The sequence below is a fragment of the Corythoichthys intestinalis genome, chromosome 2 (assembly GCF_030265065.1).
Source record: "Corythoichthys intestinalis isolate RoL2023-P3 chromosome 2, ASM3026506v1, whole genome shotgun sequence".
Classification (NCBI taxonomy): Eukaryota; Metazoa; Chordata; class Actinopteri; order Syngnathiformes; family Syngnathidae; genus Corythoichthys; species Corythoichthys intestinalis.
The window spans coordinates 60,381,044-60,395,392 of NC_080396.1; the positions used below are offsets into that span (position 1 = coordinate 60,381,044).

A 14,349-nucleotide genomic window follows, 5' to 3' on the forward strand; every position below is an offset into this window, starting at 1 on the left:
CAAAAACAAAGCACGCGGACACGGGAGATGTCGCAATATGTCTACATTTTTCTTAACAGACTAATGAGAGTAGAAAGGCGACATCGTAAAGAGCAAACAATTATTTCTCGTCAGCATTTGACGATCTGAGATGCGGGGACGACAGGGGAGCTGACCGGATTATTTTATTTATTAATACCAGTGCAAAAATTCAACACGATCATCTTAATACTAAAAAACAAAAATACAACAGAGCGAGATGTAAATATGATGTGTTGGTCGTTCCATATTCAGAAATTAAACTTTCGATGTATTTTTATTTTCGTGACAGCAAACATGCTGTATATGTGATTGTATGTGTGATCAAGAACCTGCTAAAGAAAGTCCGTGCGCCCCCGCCCCCTACTCCCCTCACAAAAGGAAAATGTTTAACCGTGTCCTAAATCGAAATGCAAGCACGAGCCATGACTTTGAGCCCATAGAACTAGGACAGACGACGCGGAAGTTCTCCCTCGCTTTTGCAGCAGCAGGAGGGAGACGAGGCTGTCTGTGAAAGCAGAATGATACCGCCTGTCACTCATTTCTGAAACTACGACGAGTGGTCAATGTGGAAGAGAGGGAGGGACCAAGCAATGTCACTTCCCGTTCAGTTATACTGCGAAGCGGTCTTTGGTGAGTCGTTCGGCAACGTCACTTCCCGTTCAGTAACCGAACGATTCGTTTGGGCGGGGAGGGAGATGAGGGGGGCGAACGATTCGTTGAACGATTTGTTTGAACGAATCTTTTTACTGAACGAACCGGAATGGATTCGTTTGCTCAAGTGAACGACAAATCTCGTCACTACCTTAAATGCCATTACCTAAAATATTCTGCAATTTATATTCTGATGTAAATGTTTTGCTGTGCTAAATTGGTAGAGCCATTGAAAAGATTTTACACTATGACTAAGGAGCCATTATTAGTACCTAACATAGCTTTACACCACATTATGATGCAACTGCACGAGTTCTATTACCAACTACTACCGATTAGCTAATATTTGTAATCATAGGGATGCAGTGTTAAATTGTTGATTAACCTACCTGGGCGTTAAGTCTTGCCCCCTCGGCAGCAGCAATACGAACACAAATAATTTTTTACAGCCGAGATGACTGTAACTTAGAGAACATTTCGCGGACTGCTTGTTAATCATGTCCTTCCTTACAAATCCATCTGAACAAATCACAGTTTGGTAGATTGAGTACTCTCTTGATTTTCCTTGGCAAGCCATCATATTTTCACAGATTCAGATTAATGTGGTGATTGCGACTCCTTGTTGGCGAGACAGAAACAATTATTTATATCTGCTTAATATAATATTTTTGCCGATGTTCAGGCCATTTGTTGACCAATCGCTGAAAAGATATAAACTTGTTCTTTCTATTCCAAGATGCACCCTGTCTCTAAATTTGATGACCTTGTGATTCAGACTCCAAACAAAGCTGGACAGAATTCCAGATTTGCTGTGAATTATAGTATAGTGACTGTATGAATAGCAGATTCATTATTGTGTATGTTCTAAAACGTACTGTAGAATGTCCATATTTTTCAAACAAATTGTTATTCTGATTGCCTTTAAATTTCTAAATATGAAATATTTCCTGGTCTGTATGGATATGGCATTAAAACATAGTTTTATGCTGTACAATGCTTTTAGGTTATGCTCATAAAGATGCGACAGTGAGGAAAATATTTAGTATAGTATAGTATAGTATAGTATAGTATAGTATAGTATAGTATAGTATAGTATAGTATAGTATAGTATAGTATAGTATTTGAACACCCTGCGATTTTGCAAATGCTCCCACTTAGAAATGAATTTGAAATTTTCATGGTAGATGCTTGTCCACTGTGAGAGACAATCTAAAGAAAAAAAATCCAGAAATGACAGTGTTTGATTTTTTTAAACAATTTATTTATATCATACTGCTGCAAATAAGTATTCGAACACTTGTCTATAAGCTTGTCAGTCTCAAAGACCTGTTAAAATTTTAAAAAGTCAAACCTATTAGTGGAGTGGAGTTAGATTAGCTGTTAGCTGCAAATAAACACCTGTCCACCTCATACCCCCAGGAAGACTCCAATTACGAACATGGTCAAGACCAAAGAGCTGTCCAAAGACAGAATTGTAGATCTCTACAAGGCTGGAAAGGGTTACAGGGCAATTGCTAAGCAGCTAGCTGATATAAGATCTACCATCGGAGCAATTATTAGAAAATGAAAGAAGCTAAACATGACTGTCAATCTCCCTTGGACTGGGGCTCCAAACAAGATCTACCTCGTAGGGTCTCAATGATCCTAAGAATGCTGAGGAATCAGGCAAGAACTACACAGGAGGAGGTGGTCAATGACCTGAAAGGTGCTGGGACCACCATTTCCATGGTTACTGTTGATAATACACTAAAACGCCATGGATTAAAATCACGCATGGAAAGGAAGGTTCCACTGCTTAAACCAGCATGTGTCCTGGTCCGTTTTAAATTTGCCAATGGCCATTCGAGTCATGGCAGAAAGTCGTGATCATATGAGATTAAAATCGAACTTTTTGGTCTAAATTCCACTCATAGTTTTTGGAAGAAGAAGAATGATGAGTACCATCCCAAGAGCACCATCCTTACTGTAAAGCATAGGGGGTGGTAGCAGCATGCTTTGGGGGTATTTTTCTGCATATGGGACTAGACGACTGCACTTTATTAAGGAGAGGATGACCAGGGCCATGTTTTGCTAGATTTTGGGGAATATCCTCCTTCCCTCAGTCAGAGCATTGAAAAAGGGTTGTGACTGAGTCTTCCCACATGACAATGGCCTGAAGCAGACAGCCAGAATTACCAAGGAGTGGCTTCGTAAAAAGCATATCAAGGTCTCCAGAACTAAACCCAATAGAAAATCTTTGGAAGAAGCTCAAATTCTGTGTTTCTCAGTGACAGCCCAGAAACCTGATTGAAGATCTGCGTGGGCAGTGTTGCAAAATCCCTGCTGCAGTGTGTGCAATACTGGTGAAAATTTACAGGAATCATTTGTCCTCTGTCTTTGTAATTAAAGGCTACTGTACCAAATATTAACATTGATTTTCTCAGGTGTTCAAATACTTATTTGCAGCAGTATAACATAATAAATTGTTAAAAAAAAAAACATTAACTGTGATTTCTGTTTTTTTTTCTTTAGATTGTCTCTCATAGTGGACAAGCAATTGCCATGAAAATTTCAAATCTGCCCATCATTTCTAAGTGGGAGATCGCATGGTCTTCAAATACTTATTTTCTTCACTGTATGTGTTTTGTATGTGTGATGCTATGTAATCTTTCCATCATTTGATGGATTTGCTTGTCCTGTGTCTGTCTAGTGCAAGCGTGGTGGTTGGCGCTCCCAAGGCTCACACAAAGCAAACCGATATTATTGAGGGAGGCTCTGTCTCCTACTGTCCATGGAACCTCGGCCAATCCGATTGTCACACCATCGAGTTTGACACGGAAGGTAAGTGTCGCCACAGACATTCATGGTCAACTTCTACTTCTATTTTATATTTGTGTTGAAAACGCAGAGTGTCTTTAATGGGTCATTTTTGCTAACCTCTGCAATCATTATTTTTTTGTGTCTAACTGGATTGAATACAGCTATTTAATATTTTAATGTGAGCACTAAGCTCTGTTTTGCAAGACCTTGGTGGGTAAGCTTTTATATTATAAAGACCTCATGTAATTGTTGTTTGATGAAGGGTGTCAAAAGTGTGTCCTCTTCAGTTGCTTGGACATGGAGAGTGTTAGGTTTGAATGTCTTTAAATTCTGAAACATTAATGTGCCACAGAAAAGATTGGCATACTCCCGTGGGGTTGTCTGTATCATAGTGTTAAGAATTTTTTTTTAGTGCTCACATTAAATCAACTGACACTTAATCGAATGCTACGATCCATCTCTCACACAAGGTTGACATCAATGACTGTAAGCTCTGCTATTTATTCAAGTCACACACGGTATTACGTAAGTATTGTTTTAAACACAAAAAATGTATGCATTTATGTACTGTACTTCTATGCCTTGGCCGCAACTCAGCGACCTGCTGTCTGGGAACTTGGAAATGCGCACATCATGTACCATTTACCAAGTCAATCTTCATGAAATGCCCAGAACATGGTACAGTCCTGGTTCTGGAATGCTCAGGGATTTCTCCCAAAATAAAGTGAATCAATTTATAAACTTAAACTGTTCTGCTGGCTTGGTCAATGAATGCAGCAGTGTTATCACAAGTCTCCTGAGTTGAGTGGGTGTGTAGCAAGACGGGAGAGGGCATAGTTGTAGCCCTGAGCGATGTTGGAAAAAACTATCATTGTGATTTTTGTGGGGTTTGCCATATTATATTACAATATTAAAACTAGAAGAATTTTCACCAGATAACTTGAATAGCTCTGTTTGGGATACACCCTGAAAAGATTGCCAACCAGTCGCAGGGCACATATGTATAGACACACAACCGTTCATGCACACACGCACACCTACGGACAATTTGGAGTATTCAATCAGAATACGATGCTTTTTTTGGATGTGGTAGGAACCTGGAAAAATGCACACAGGCACGGGAAGAACATGCAAACTTCTCACAGGAAGCCTGTGAGAAGTTTGCACGAAGGAGGGTGCCTAGCACGAAGGAGGGTGAGAGGCTGTGGTGATGTACGAGCATGAAGCAGAAAAACGTATACTTTTTTATTAAAAACCCGATCTTTTCACCCGTTTCCTATCCTCTGAAAAATGGCGCGATCAACCCGATTTCCGATCACTTGATCAGATCGGGGACATCCCTAATTTATATAATGCTTTTTAATCCAGGCTTGCTATATGTAAAAGGGGTCCAGGCTCTGCACACTTGCTGTTTTTATGAAGTAAAACAAAGGTTTACTTGTACAAATAAAAATAAAAAACAGTTGCACGTCCTGCAATGTGACTATTTCGCATGCGCACATTGCGATGGCGATGTTCAAACGATAAATTAAGCAGGCCTACACAGCTGTATCATAAGGTAATGTGAATTCACGGTTTCACAATTTCATTTGCACAGTGATTTAAAACTATATACCGTATTATTTGGACTATAAGTCGCAGTTTTTTTCATAGTTTGGCTGGGGGTGCGACTTATACTCTGGAGCGACTTATGTGTGAAATTATTAACACATTATGATATAATTTCACATGTTATTTTGGTCTTTTGGAGTGACACTGATGGTTTGGTAAACTTGTTAGCATGTTTTTTATGCTATAGTTATCTGAATAACTCTTAATAGCTAGGTTACGTTAACATACCGACCACGATCGTATTTCGTTGTTCATGCATCATGTAACATTAGCATACTGTACACTTATTCACCATGTTGTTCTCAATTGTATTTTTATTCTAAATTGCCTTTCAAGATTACATATCTGTTCTATGTGTTGGATTTTATCAAGTAAATTTCCCCAAAAAATACGACTTATATTCAGGTGCGACTTAGAGTATATATGCTTTTTTCCTCTTTCTTGGGCATTTTATGGCTGGTGCGACTTATAATTAGGTGCGACTTATAGTCCGAAAAATACGGTAGATGGCAAACTTCACACACTCTTTCTGAACTATGTTAAGCATAAAACAATGGGGGGGAAAATCTTTATCATCTTAATCATCTTAGTCCCCTTTAAGGTAATTGAAGTCTCTGTCATGTGTGCCTTGTGATTGATTACAACCAGTCCAGGTCCAGGTCCGCAAGGATAGGCTCCTGCTCTCCTATAACCCTGATGAGCATGAGCACTATTGGAAATTCCCTGTCCATGAAGACTGTTTAGATCAGACTGGTGTACATGCTTGAAGACATATTTCCAGTCTAATATTGTTAGATTCTATCTGGACATGTCATCTTAAGACCTTAATGTGGGTAAAAAAATCTCAACATGATATTTCTTTAAATTTGATGGACTTATGACAGTCCCATCTCGGTGATAAATGACACTTAAACGACAGAAAACAATGCCAGTTCAGCTGGTTTTATTATACATAATTGAAACAACTTTTACTGTCCCATTATATGATCCTAAACAATTACAGTGGGGCAAATAAGTATTCAGTCAACCACCAATTGTGCAAGTTCTCCTACTTGAAAAGATTGCAGAGGCCTGTAATTGTCAACATGGTTAAACCTCAACCATGAGAGACAGAATGTGGAAAAAAAACAACAGAAAATGACATTTTTTGATTTTTAAAGAATTTATTTCCAAATTAGAGTGGAAAATAAGTATTTGGTCACCTACAAACAAGCAAGATTTCTGGCTGTCAAAGAGGTCTAACGAGGCTCCACTTGTTACCTGTGTTAATGGCACCCGTTTTAACTCAATATCTGTATAAAAGACACCTGTCCACAACCTCAGTCAGTCACACTCCAAACTCCACTATGGCCAAGATCAAAGAGCTGTCGAAGGACACCAGAGACAAAATTGTAGACCTGCACCAGGCTGGAAAAAACTGAATCTGCAATAGGTAAAACGCTTGGTTTAAAGAAATCAATTGTGGGAGCAATTATTAGAAAATGGAAGACATACAAGACCATTGATAATCTCCCTCGAGCTGTGGCTCCATGCAAGATCTCACCCCGTGGCGTCAAAATGATAACAAGAATGGTGAGCAAAAATCCCAGAACCACACGGGGGGACCTAGTGAATGACCTACAGAGAGCTGGGACCACAGTAGCAAAGGCTACCATCAGTAACACAATGCGCCGCCAGGGACTCAAATCCTGGACTGCCAGACGTGTGCCCCTGCTGAAACACGTCCAGGCCCGTCTGTGGTTCGCTAGAGAGCGTTTGGATGATCCAGAAGAGGACTGGGAGAATGTGTTATGGTCAGATGAAACCAAAATAGAACTTTTTGGTAGAAACACAGGTTCTCGTGTTTGGAGGAGAAAGAATACTGAATTGCAGCCGAAGAACACCATACCCACTATGAAGCATGGGGGTGGAAACATCATGCTTTGGGGCTGTTTTTCTGCAAAGGGACCAGGACGACTGATCTGTGTCAAGGAAAGAATGAATGGGGCCATGTATCGAGGGATTTTGAGTGAAAATCTCCTTCCATCAGCAAGGGCATTGAAGGTGAGACGTGGCTGGGTCTTTCAGCATGACAATGATCCCAAACACACAGCCAGGGCAACAAAGGAGTGGCTTCGTAAGAAGCATTTCAAGGTCCTAGAGTGGCCTAGCCAGTCTCCAGATCTCAACTCCATAGAAAATCTGTGGAGGGAGTTGAAAGTCAGTGTTGCCCAACGACAGCCCCAAAACATCACTACTCTAGAGGAGATCTGCATGGAGGAATGGGCCAAAATACCAGCAACAGTGTCTAAAAAAGATTGTGAAGAGTTCCAGAAAAGGTTTGGTCTCCGTTATTGCCAACAAAGGGTACATAATAAAGTATTGAGATGAACTTTTGGTATTGACCAAATACTTATTTTCCACCATGATTTGCAAATAAATTCTTTAAAAATCCAACAATGTGATTTTCAGTTTTTTTTCTCCACATTCTGTCTCTCATGGTTGAGGTTTACCCATGTTGACAATTACAGGCCTCTCTAATATTTTCAAGTGGGAGAACTTGCACAATTAGTGGTTGACTAAATACTTATTTGCCCCAATGTAGATAATTAACAAGATACAAACTGCCAGTTTGAGTATTGCCTGAATATCCTCTTGGTTGTTTTTGTTGTTGTTTTTCTTTTAACATACAGTATTTTAGCAGTATTTGGGATGCTACTCATAATAATAGGACTTACAGTATTTGCCTTTGTGTCCACTTTAGCTTTCTTGCGTAGTCTTTCCGTCAGCAGCAGGTTTGAGTTAGGCGTCGAGTCCCACCCCACTTGATTCTTATCGGTTGCGTCAGTTCCTGAACAAGATGGAAACCATTTTTATCCTGTTTGTGTCTGAAAAAGGCTAATTGGTTGTTGAGAAAAGGCTTTTGAAGGATGTTCTTTCCTTCCTTCCTTCCTCTAGATCACGTTTGGGGGATATTTGGAGAGATAGGAAATGAATAAACAAATAGGCAAGACAAAGCAGTGTTTACAGAACAGGTGAACATGATACTGTGAATCTTGACAAAAGGGCTGCAGGTGAGCTAAAGAGATGACATAAGGTGATCTAATGAATGGACTTGTCTTTGAGTGGTTGATAGAAGACCTGAAAGGCTTTTTGTTTGAAGAGTATACAACTAAGTGAAGACAGGATCAGTCAAAGTGAACACAAACTCCTCAGCAGTCATTTTAATGTCTGAGCGCTTCAGTTCAGCAAGACTTTATTGTGCGTTGTGAACAATCGGCATAATATTCCAGTAAGTGTTTCACAAGCCCATTTAATAACGCTTCTTTATTGGCTCCTGGGGCTTTTTCATCGTTTTTCCTCCAACGTAAAATGTGTTGGACACCTGTGGCGTAGTATGGCTGGAGGCCACCATGAGTGATGTCATTGCAAGGTCTAATGGCAAAGATGAATCCCCACTCCCCGCAAGGCCAATCTGGGGTCAAAGGAGCATGTTACATTGGCCTGAGCATGTTCTGACATCTGCAGAGCTGGGCTTCATTGGAGGAATTCTGAAAACATCTGCATCGGACTGTTCGCCAAGCAGCTGTTGCATGGATGACATTTAGTGTTGCAATTCTTTTACTGTAGCTGGGAGCATGCTTTGTATGCCAGTTTTTACAATCCAAGAGTTCAGCGGTGGGTGCTGCCAGTCATCATTATGGACTCCTGACTTTTCCAATAGAAAATGGTAAAAAGTGATGTCATTTTGGCAATATTTTTTGTTTTGATTATGGGTCTCGATATAAGTGGTTAACATTTTTGAATGAATATGAAAATGAATAGACAATACATCATTTTTCAAATATGATTTTGGATTTGGATGGAGCAAAACAAGTACTCTTCTAATACCAGTGTCACATAGGGTCGCTGTCGTGGAAATCTGTGTTCAACATCATATCTCATTGTCCTTGTTGTTCTGGCGGTCACCGTAGAGTATGCATGCTTTTGCTTCAAGTGCCTTAACACACATTCAACTGTGAGTTCCACAGTATCAACAAAATTCCTGATTGTTGATTTATTTTAAAGGATCCCTAAGTCTAAAATGTCTCTGACAGTTTAGTGTTGGCATCTATACCCTGGGTGAGTTTGAGCTCTGACCCACAGGCCAGCAACCCTCTTAATTAGCCCAACTAATTGGGTCAACGTGGCTCCCTCCCATCTGCTTCCTCTCCCATTGAGATAAGAGCCTAACTCTAGATGAGAGAGGGCGGAGGTGTGGAGGGCGAGGGCACCAAGGCTACGAGTGGATCCCATTCAGGACGAGAGGAAAGGAGAAGGAAAGGGCAGCAACCCCCACCAAACACAGGGCATGTGATGAGTGAATTTGACCATTTGTCTTTTGACCCACAGACACACAAACACACTCAAAGGCTACAACCCCTCTAATGGCTGCGAGCTGGTCTGTGTGTGCACTCTACACCCCCTCACTGCAGGGCCTGCCCCGGGAGAGGCTTCAGTGGGCACTAGCCAGGCCTCCAAGAAAGGCTATGATAGCATGACATGTTGTGAATGGCCGGTTTTGTAATCTCGATTCTTTAAATCTGATAGCGTTCCATGTGAATCCATCTTGCCACAACAACATAAACAGAACTTTTTTTCATTTCTAGTTATAGTGACACCAGTTCTAGATTGAATTAACCCAACGAAAACCAAGGCTTGTATAGTAGTCCCACGGACCAAAACATTATTGCTGTCCCTCACCTCCCCCTTCTTCCTTCATCTTCGGTAATGGTGATGAATTAATGTGTCCCTTCTCTGAGTAATGTCAGTAATGAGCTCAAATCCATTAGGCAAGCAAGTGCATTTACATCTTTGGCTATTATGTCAGCTGTAGGAAGAAAATCAATCACATTTTGTTCCCATTTCAATGATGATTAATCACAAGTAAGAGTACAAACCCTCAGAATCTTTATTTCTTCATGAGATGAAGGTGAATGGTCATGTTTACTATGTATGCAATATACGAATAACACATATTTTCCTTAAACAGTATTTTTTACTGTACAGTGGTACCTCGACATACGATTGCTTCGACACACGATCTTTTTGACATCCGACGTAATATTTGACTCGCCATTTGTTTCTTCATCCGACGACATGCTCGAAATACGACGATTTATGACAGCGCAGCAGTTTCTTTGTTTTCCTGCAGGACAGACGCACGGCTGATTTTCTTGTGAGAGAAATCAACATGGGTGGATTGGATGGAAATGATAGAAAAATATGAGCGTGGTGTGCGTGTTTGTGAACTGGCTAGACAATACGGCCGTAGAATGTCTACGATCTCGACGGTCCTCCTCCGTTGACCATTCTATATGAGTTAACGTGAATTAAAATTACTGGAACATCGCCAAAGAAATTGCCAGCTTCGTCAGGTTTTTAATTATTTCAGAACTTGTGTAAGACAACACGCCTACAGTCCGCCCCAGCTGACGCCCAACAACAGAACATGAAAAGTGAAAGTAAAAACTCAAATGCACTCTCTCTCACGCTGTCGTCAGTCACGCAATGCATTCAAGTACACCATGCAAAACACATCCGCCACATTAGAACCCAATTCGTTACAGTCTTACAGTTATTATTATTATATTACTACTCTGATTTGTATTTGTAATGTATTTGTTTTGATCTGTGTAATTGCTATTTGCAATAGTACCAGCAGTATTTATTAAAGATGTAGTGTAGGTTTTCGGGCTATGGAACGAATTAATGGAATTATAATGTATTCTAATGGGAAAATCCTGCTCGACATACAATCATTTCGATTTACAAACAAGGTCCTGGAACGAATTAACTTCGTGTGTAGCGGTACCACTCCATCCATCCATCCATCCATCCATCCATCCATCCATCCATCCATCCATCCATCCATCCATCCATCCATCCATCCATCCATCCATCCATCCATCCATCCATCCATCCATCCATCCATCCATCCATCCATCCATCCATCCATCCATCCATCCATCCATCATCCGCTTAGTCCGGGGTGGGTAGATCGACCGGTAAATCGAGAGCTTCGCCTCTTGGCTCAGCTCCTTCTTCACCACAACGGACCGGTGCAGAGTCCACATCACTGCAGACGCTGCACCGATCCGCCTGTCAATCTCCCGCTCCCTCCTACCCTCACTCGTGAACAAGACCCCAAGATACTTGAACTCCTCCACTTGGGGCAGGATCTCCTCCCCGACCCGGAGAGGGCATGCCACCCTTTTCCGGCTGAGGACCATGGTCTCGGATTTGGAGGTGCTGATCTTCATCCCAACTGCTTCACATTCGGCTGCGAACCGCCCCAATGAGAGTTGGAGGTCACAGCTTGATGAAGCCAACAGCACCACATCATCTGCAAAAAGCAGAGATGAAATGCTGAGGCCACCAAACCGGACACCCTCAACGCTTCGGCTGCGCCTAGAAATTCTGTCCATAAAAATTATGAACAGAATCGGTGACAAAGGGCAGCCTTGGTGGAGTCCAATCCTCACTGGGAACGAATTCGACTTACTGCCGGCAATGCGGACCAGACTCTGACACCGGTCGTACAGGGACCGAAGAGCCCTTACCAAGGGGCTCGGTACCCCGTACTCCCGGAGCACCCTCCACAGGACTCCCCTAGGCACACGGTCGAACGCCTTCTCCAAATCCACAAAACACATGTAGACTGATTGGGCGAACTCCCATGCACCCTCAAGGACCCTGCCGAGGGTGTAGAGCTGGTCCACTGTTCCACGGCCAGGACGAAAACCACACTGCTCCTCCTGAATCCGAGATTCGACTTCCCGACGGACCCTCCTCTCCAGCACCCCTGAATAGACTTTACCAGGGAGGCTGAGGAGTGTGATCCCGCTATAATTGGAACACACCCTCCGGTCCCCCTTTTTGAAAAGAGGGACCACCACCCCGGTCTGCCAATCCAGAGGCACTGTCCCCGATGTCCAGTCGGTGGAATTGAGGAGGGCTTCGAAGTATTCTTCCCACCGACTCACGACGTCCCGAGTCGAGGTCAACAGCACACCATCTTCACTATACACAGTGTTAATGGTGCCCTGCTTTCCTCTCCTCAGACGCCGGATGGTGGACCAGAATTTCCTCGAAGCCGTCCGGAAGTCATTTTCCATGGCCTCGCCGAACTCCTCCCATGTCCGAGTTTTTGCCTCAGCGACCGCCGAAGCCGCAGTCCGCTTGGCCAGCCGGTACCTGTCAGCTGCCTCCGGAGTCCCACAGGCCAAAAAGGCCTGATAGGCCTCCTTCTTCAGCTTGACGGCATCCCTTACCGCTGGTGTCCACCAGCGGGTTCGAGGATTCCCGCCACGACAGGCACCAACCACCTTACGGCCACAGCTCCGATCGGCCGCCTCAACAATGGAGGTGCGGAACATGGCCCACTCGGACTCAATGTCCCCCACCTCCCCCGGGACAAGGGAGAAGTTCTGCCGGAGGTGGGTGTTGAAACTCTTTCTGACAGGGGATTCCGCCAGACGTTCCCAGCAGACCCTCACAATACGTTTGGGCTTGCCAGGTCTGGCCAGCAACTTCGGAGCCAACACACCACCAGGTGGTGATCAGTTGACAGCTCTGCCCCTCTCTTCACCCGAGTGTCCAAAACATGTGGCCGCAAGTCCGATGACACGATTACAAAGTCGATCATTGAACTGCGGCCTAGGGTGTCCTGGTGCCAAGTGCACATATGGACACCCCTATGTTTGAACATGGTGTTCGTTATGGACAAACCGTGACGAGCACAGAAGTCCAATAACAGAACCCCACTCGGGTTCTGGGGTCTCACTGTCATTGCCCACGTGAGCATTGAAGTCCCCCAGTAGAACGAGGGAGTCCCCAGAGGGGGCGCTCTCCAGCACACCCTCCAAGGACTCCAAAAAGGGTGGGTATTCTGAGCTGCTGTTCGCAAACAACAGTCAAAACCCGTCGCCCCACCCGAAGGCGGAGGGAGGCTACCCTCTCGTCTACCGGGGTAAACCCCAACTTATAGGCACCAAGCCGGGGGGCAATAAGTATGCCCACACCTGCTCGGCGCCTCTCAACGTGGGCAACTCCAGAGTGGAAGAGAGTCCAACCCCTCTTGAGAGGATTGGTATCACAACCCAAGCTGTGTGTGGAGGAGAGTCCGACTATATCTAGTCGGAATTTCTCTGTCTCACCCACCAGCTCAGGCTCCTTCCCTGCCAGAGAGGTGACATTCCATGTCCCAAGAGTTAGCTTCTGCAGCTGGGGGTTGGACCGCCAAGGCCCCCGCCTTTGGCTGCCGCCCAACTCTCTGCGCACCCGACCCCTTTGGCCCCTCCCACAGGTGGTGAGCCCATGGGAAGTAGCGGTACCACTGTAATTGGATATGTTGATGTTAAAAGATCGACTAATACACTTGACAATTCCATCATGGGTAGGCCTATTGGAGATACAACAGCCTTTGCTAAATATTACTCACATCTGCTAGGAGATTTGCCAAAATGGTGTTAATTTCAGAAAAAAAAAATGGAAAGCTACTCTTGAATACAGTATACTGTATATAAACCAGACTCAAGGTTCATGTGTTTGAAAATGAACAACCATGCTTGCGTGTGATATACGAATTTGGCAATTGATGAAAGCAAACTATTGCTTCAGTTAAGTTACTGGCATTACAAAACTGATTTCTCTATGATACTGTCATTTGGACTAAATTACCAAACCAGACTAAAAGAGTTTATATACGATAAAACTAATTGTGATGATATTATTCATTCATTTATATAGCAAGTTGGCAATACACCAATAATGATGCGGAGTCCGCCACCAGGTAAACGAGAGGACCAAAATTCTGCACCAGAGAATGCTGAGAATATATCAGATCAGTTGAATGTTGGCTCATTGAGGTGACCTTAAATTATGTAAAGGGATTCTTAAGATTAATGTACTCCAATTCACATTAAAAACTAATATGAGGTTAATTTCATGGTCAAAACTGGGCAAAACTGGCAGAACTGAAAACAACACTAAAATGACTCAAGTGCACTATGACTGCTGGTTGCCTTGGTAATAAGATCTGAATTTACAAACCTTGCCTCAGCTTCTGACTCTGTGTTGGCTTTGAGTTATCCATGCTGACAACTGTGAGTTGTAAAAATATGGTGGTGTGTTCTTAAAGGCTCCACAGCAAATAGAGATTAGCTAAAGCAACATGCTTGCAAGGAGCCTTTTGAAGCCTTGCTTGTGTTTTATCACTGAAGTGGCGTGTTTTACCTCAGAACACCT

At 43.0% G+C, this 14,349-nt stretch overlaps 1 protein-coding gene across 1 annotated transcript in view; it reads left to right on the forward strand.

Annotated features, from left to right (window-relative positions):
- The window catches only part of itga5 (integrin, alpha 5 (fibronectin receptor, alpha polypeptide)), an 82,041-nt gene that overhangs the window by 20,671 nt on the left and 47,021 nt on the right, over positions 1–14,349 (forward strand). The window contains exon 2 of the mRNA XM_057830379.1: positions 3,362–3,492. Coding sequence (XP_057686362.1) covers positions 3,362–3,492 — 131 coding nt within the window. The remainder of the gene's footprint in view (positions 1–3,361; positions 3,493–14,349) is intronic.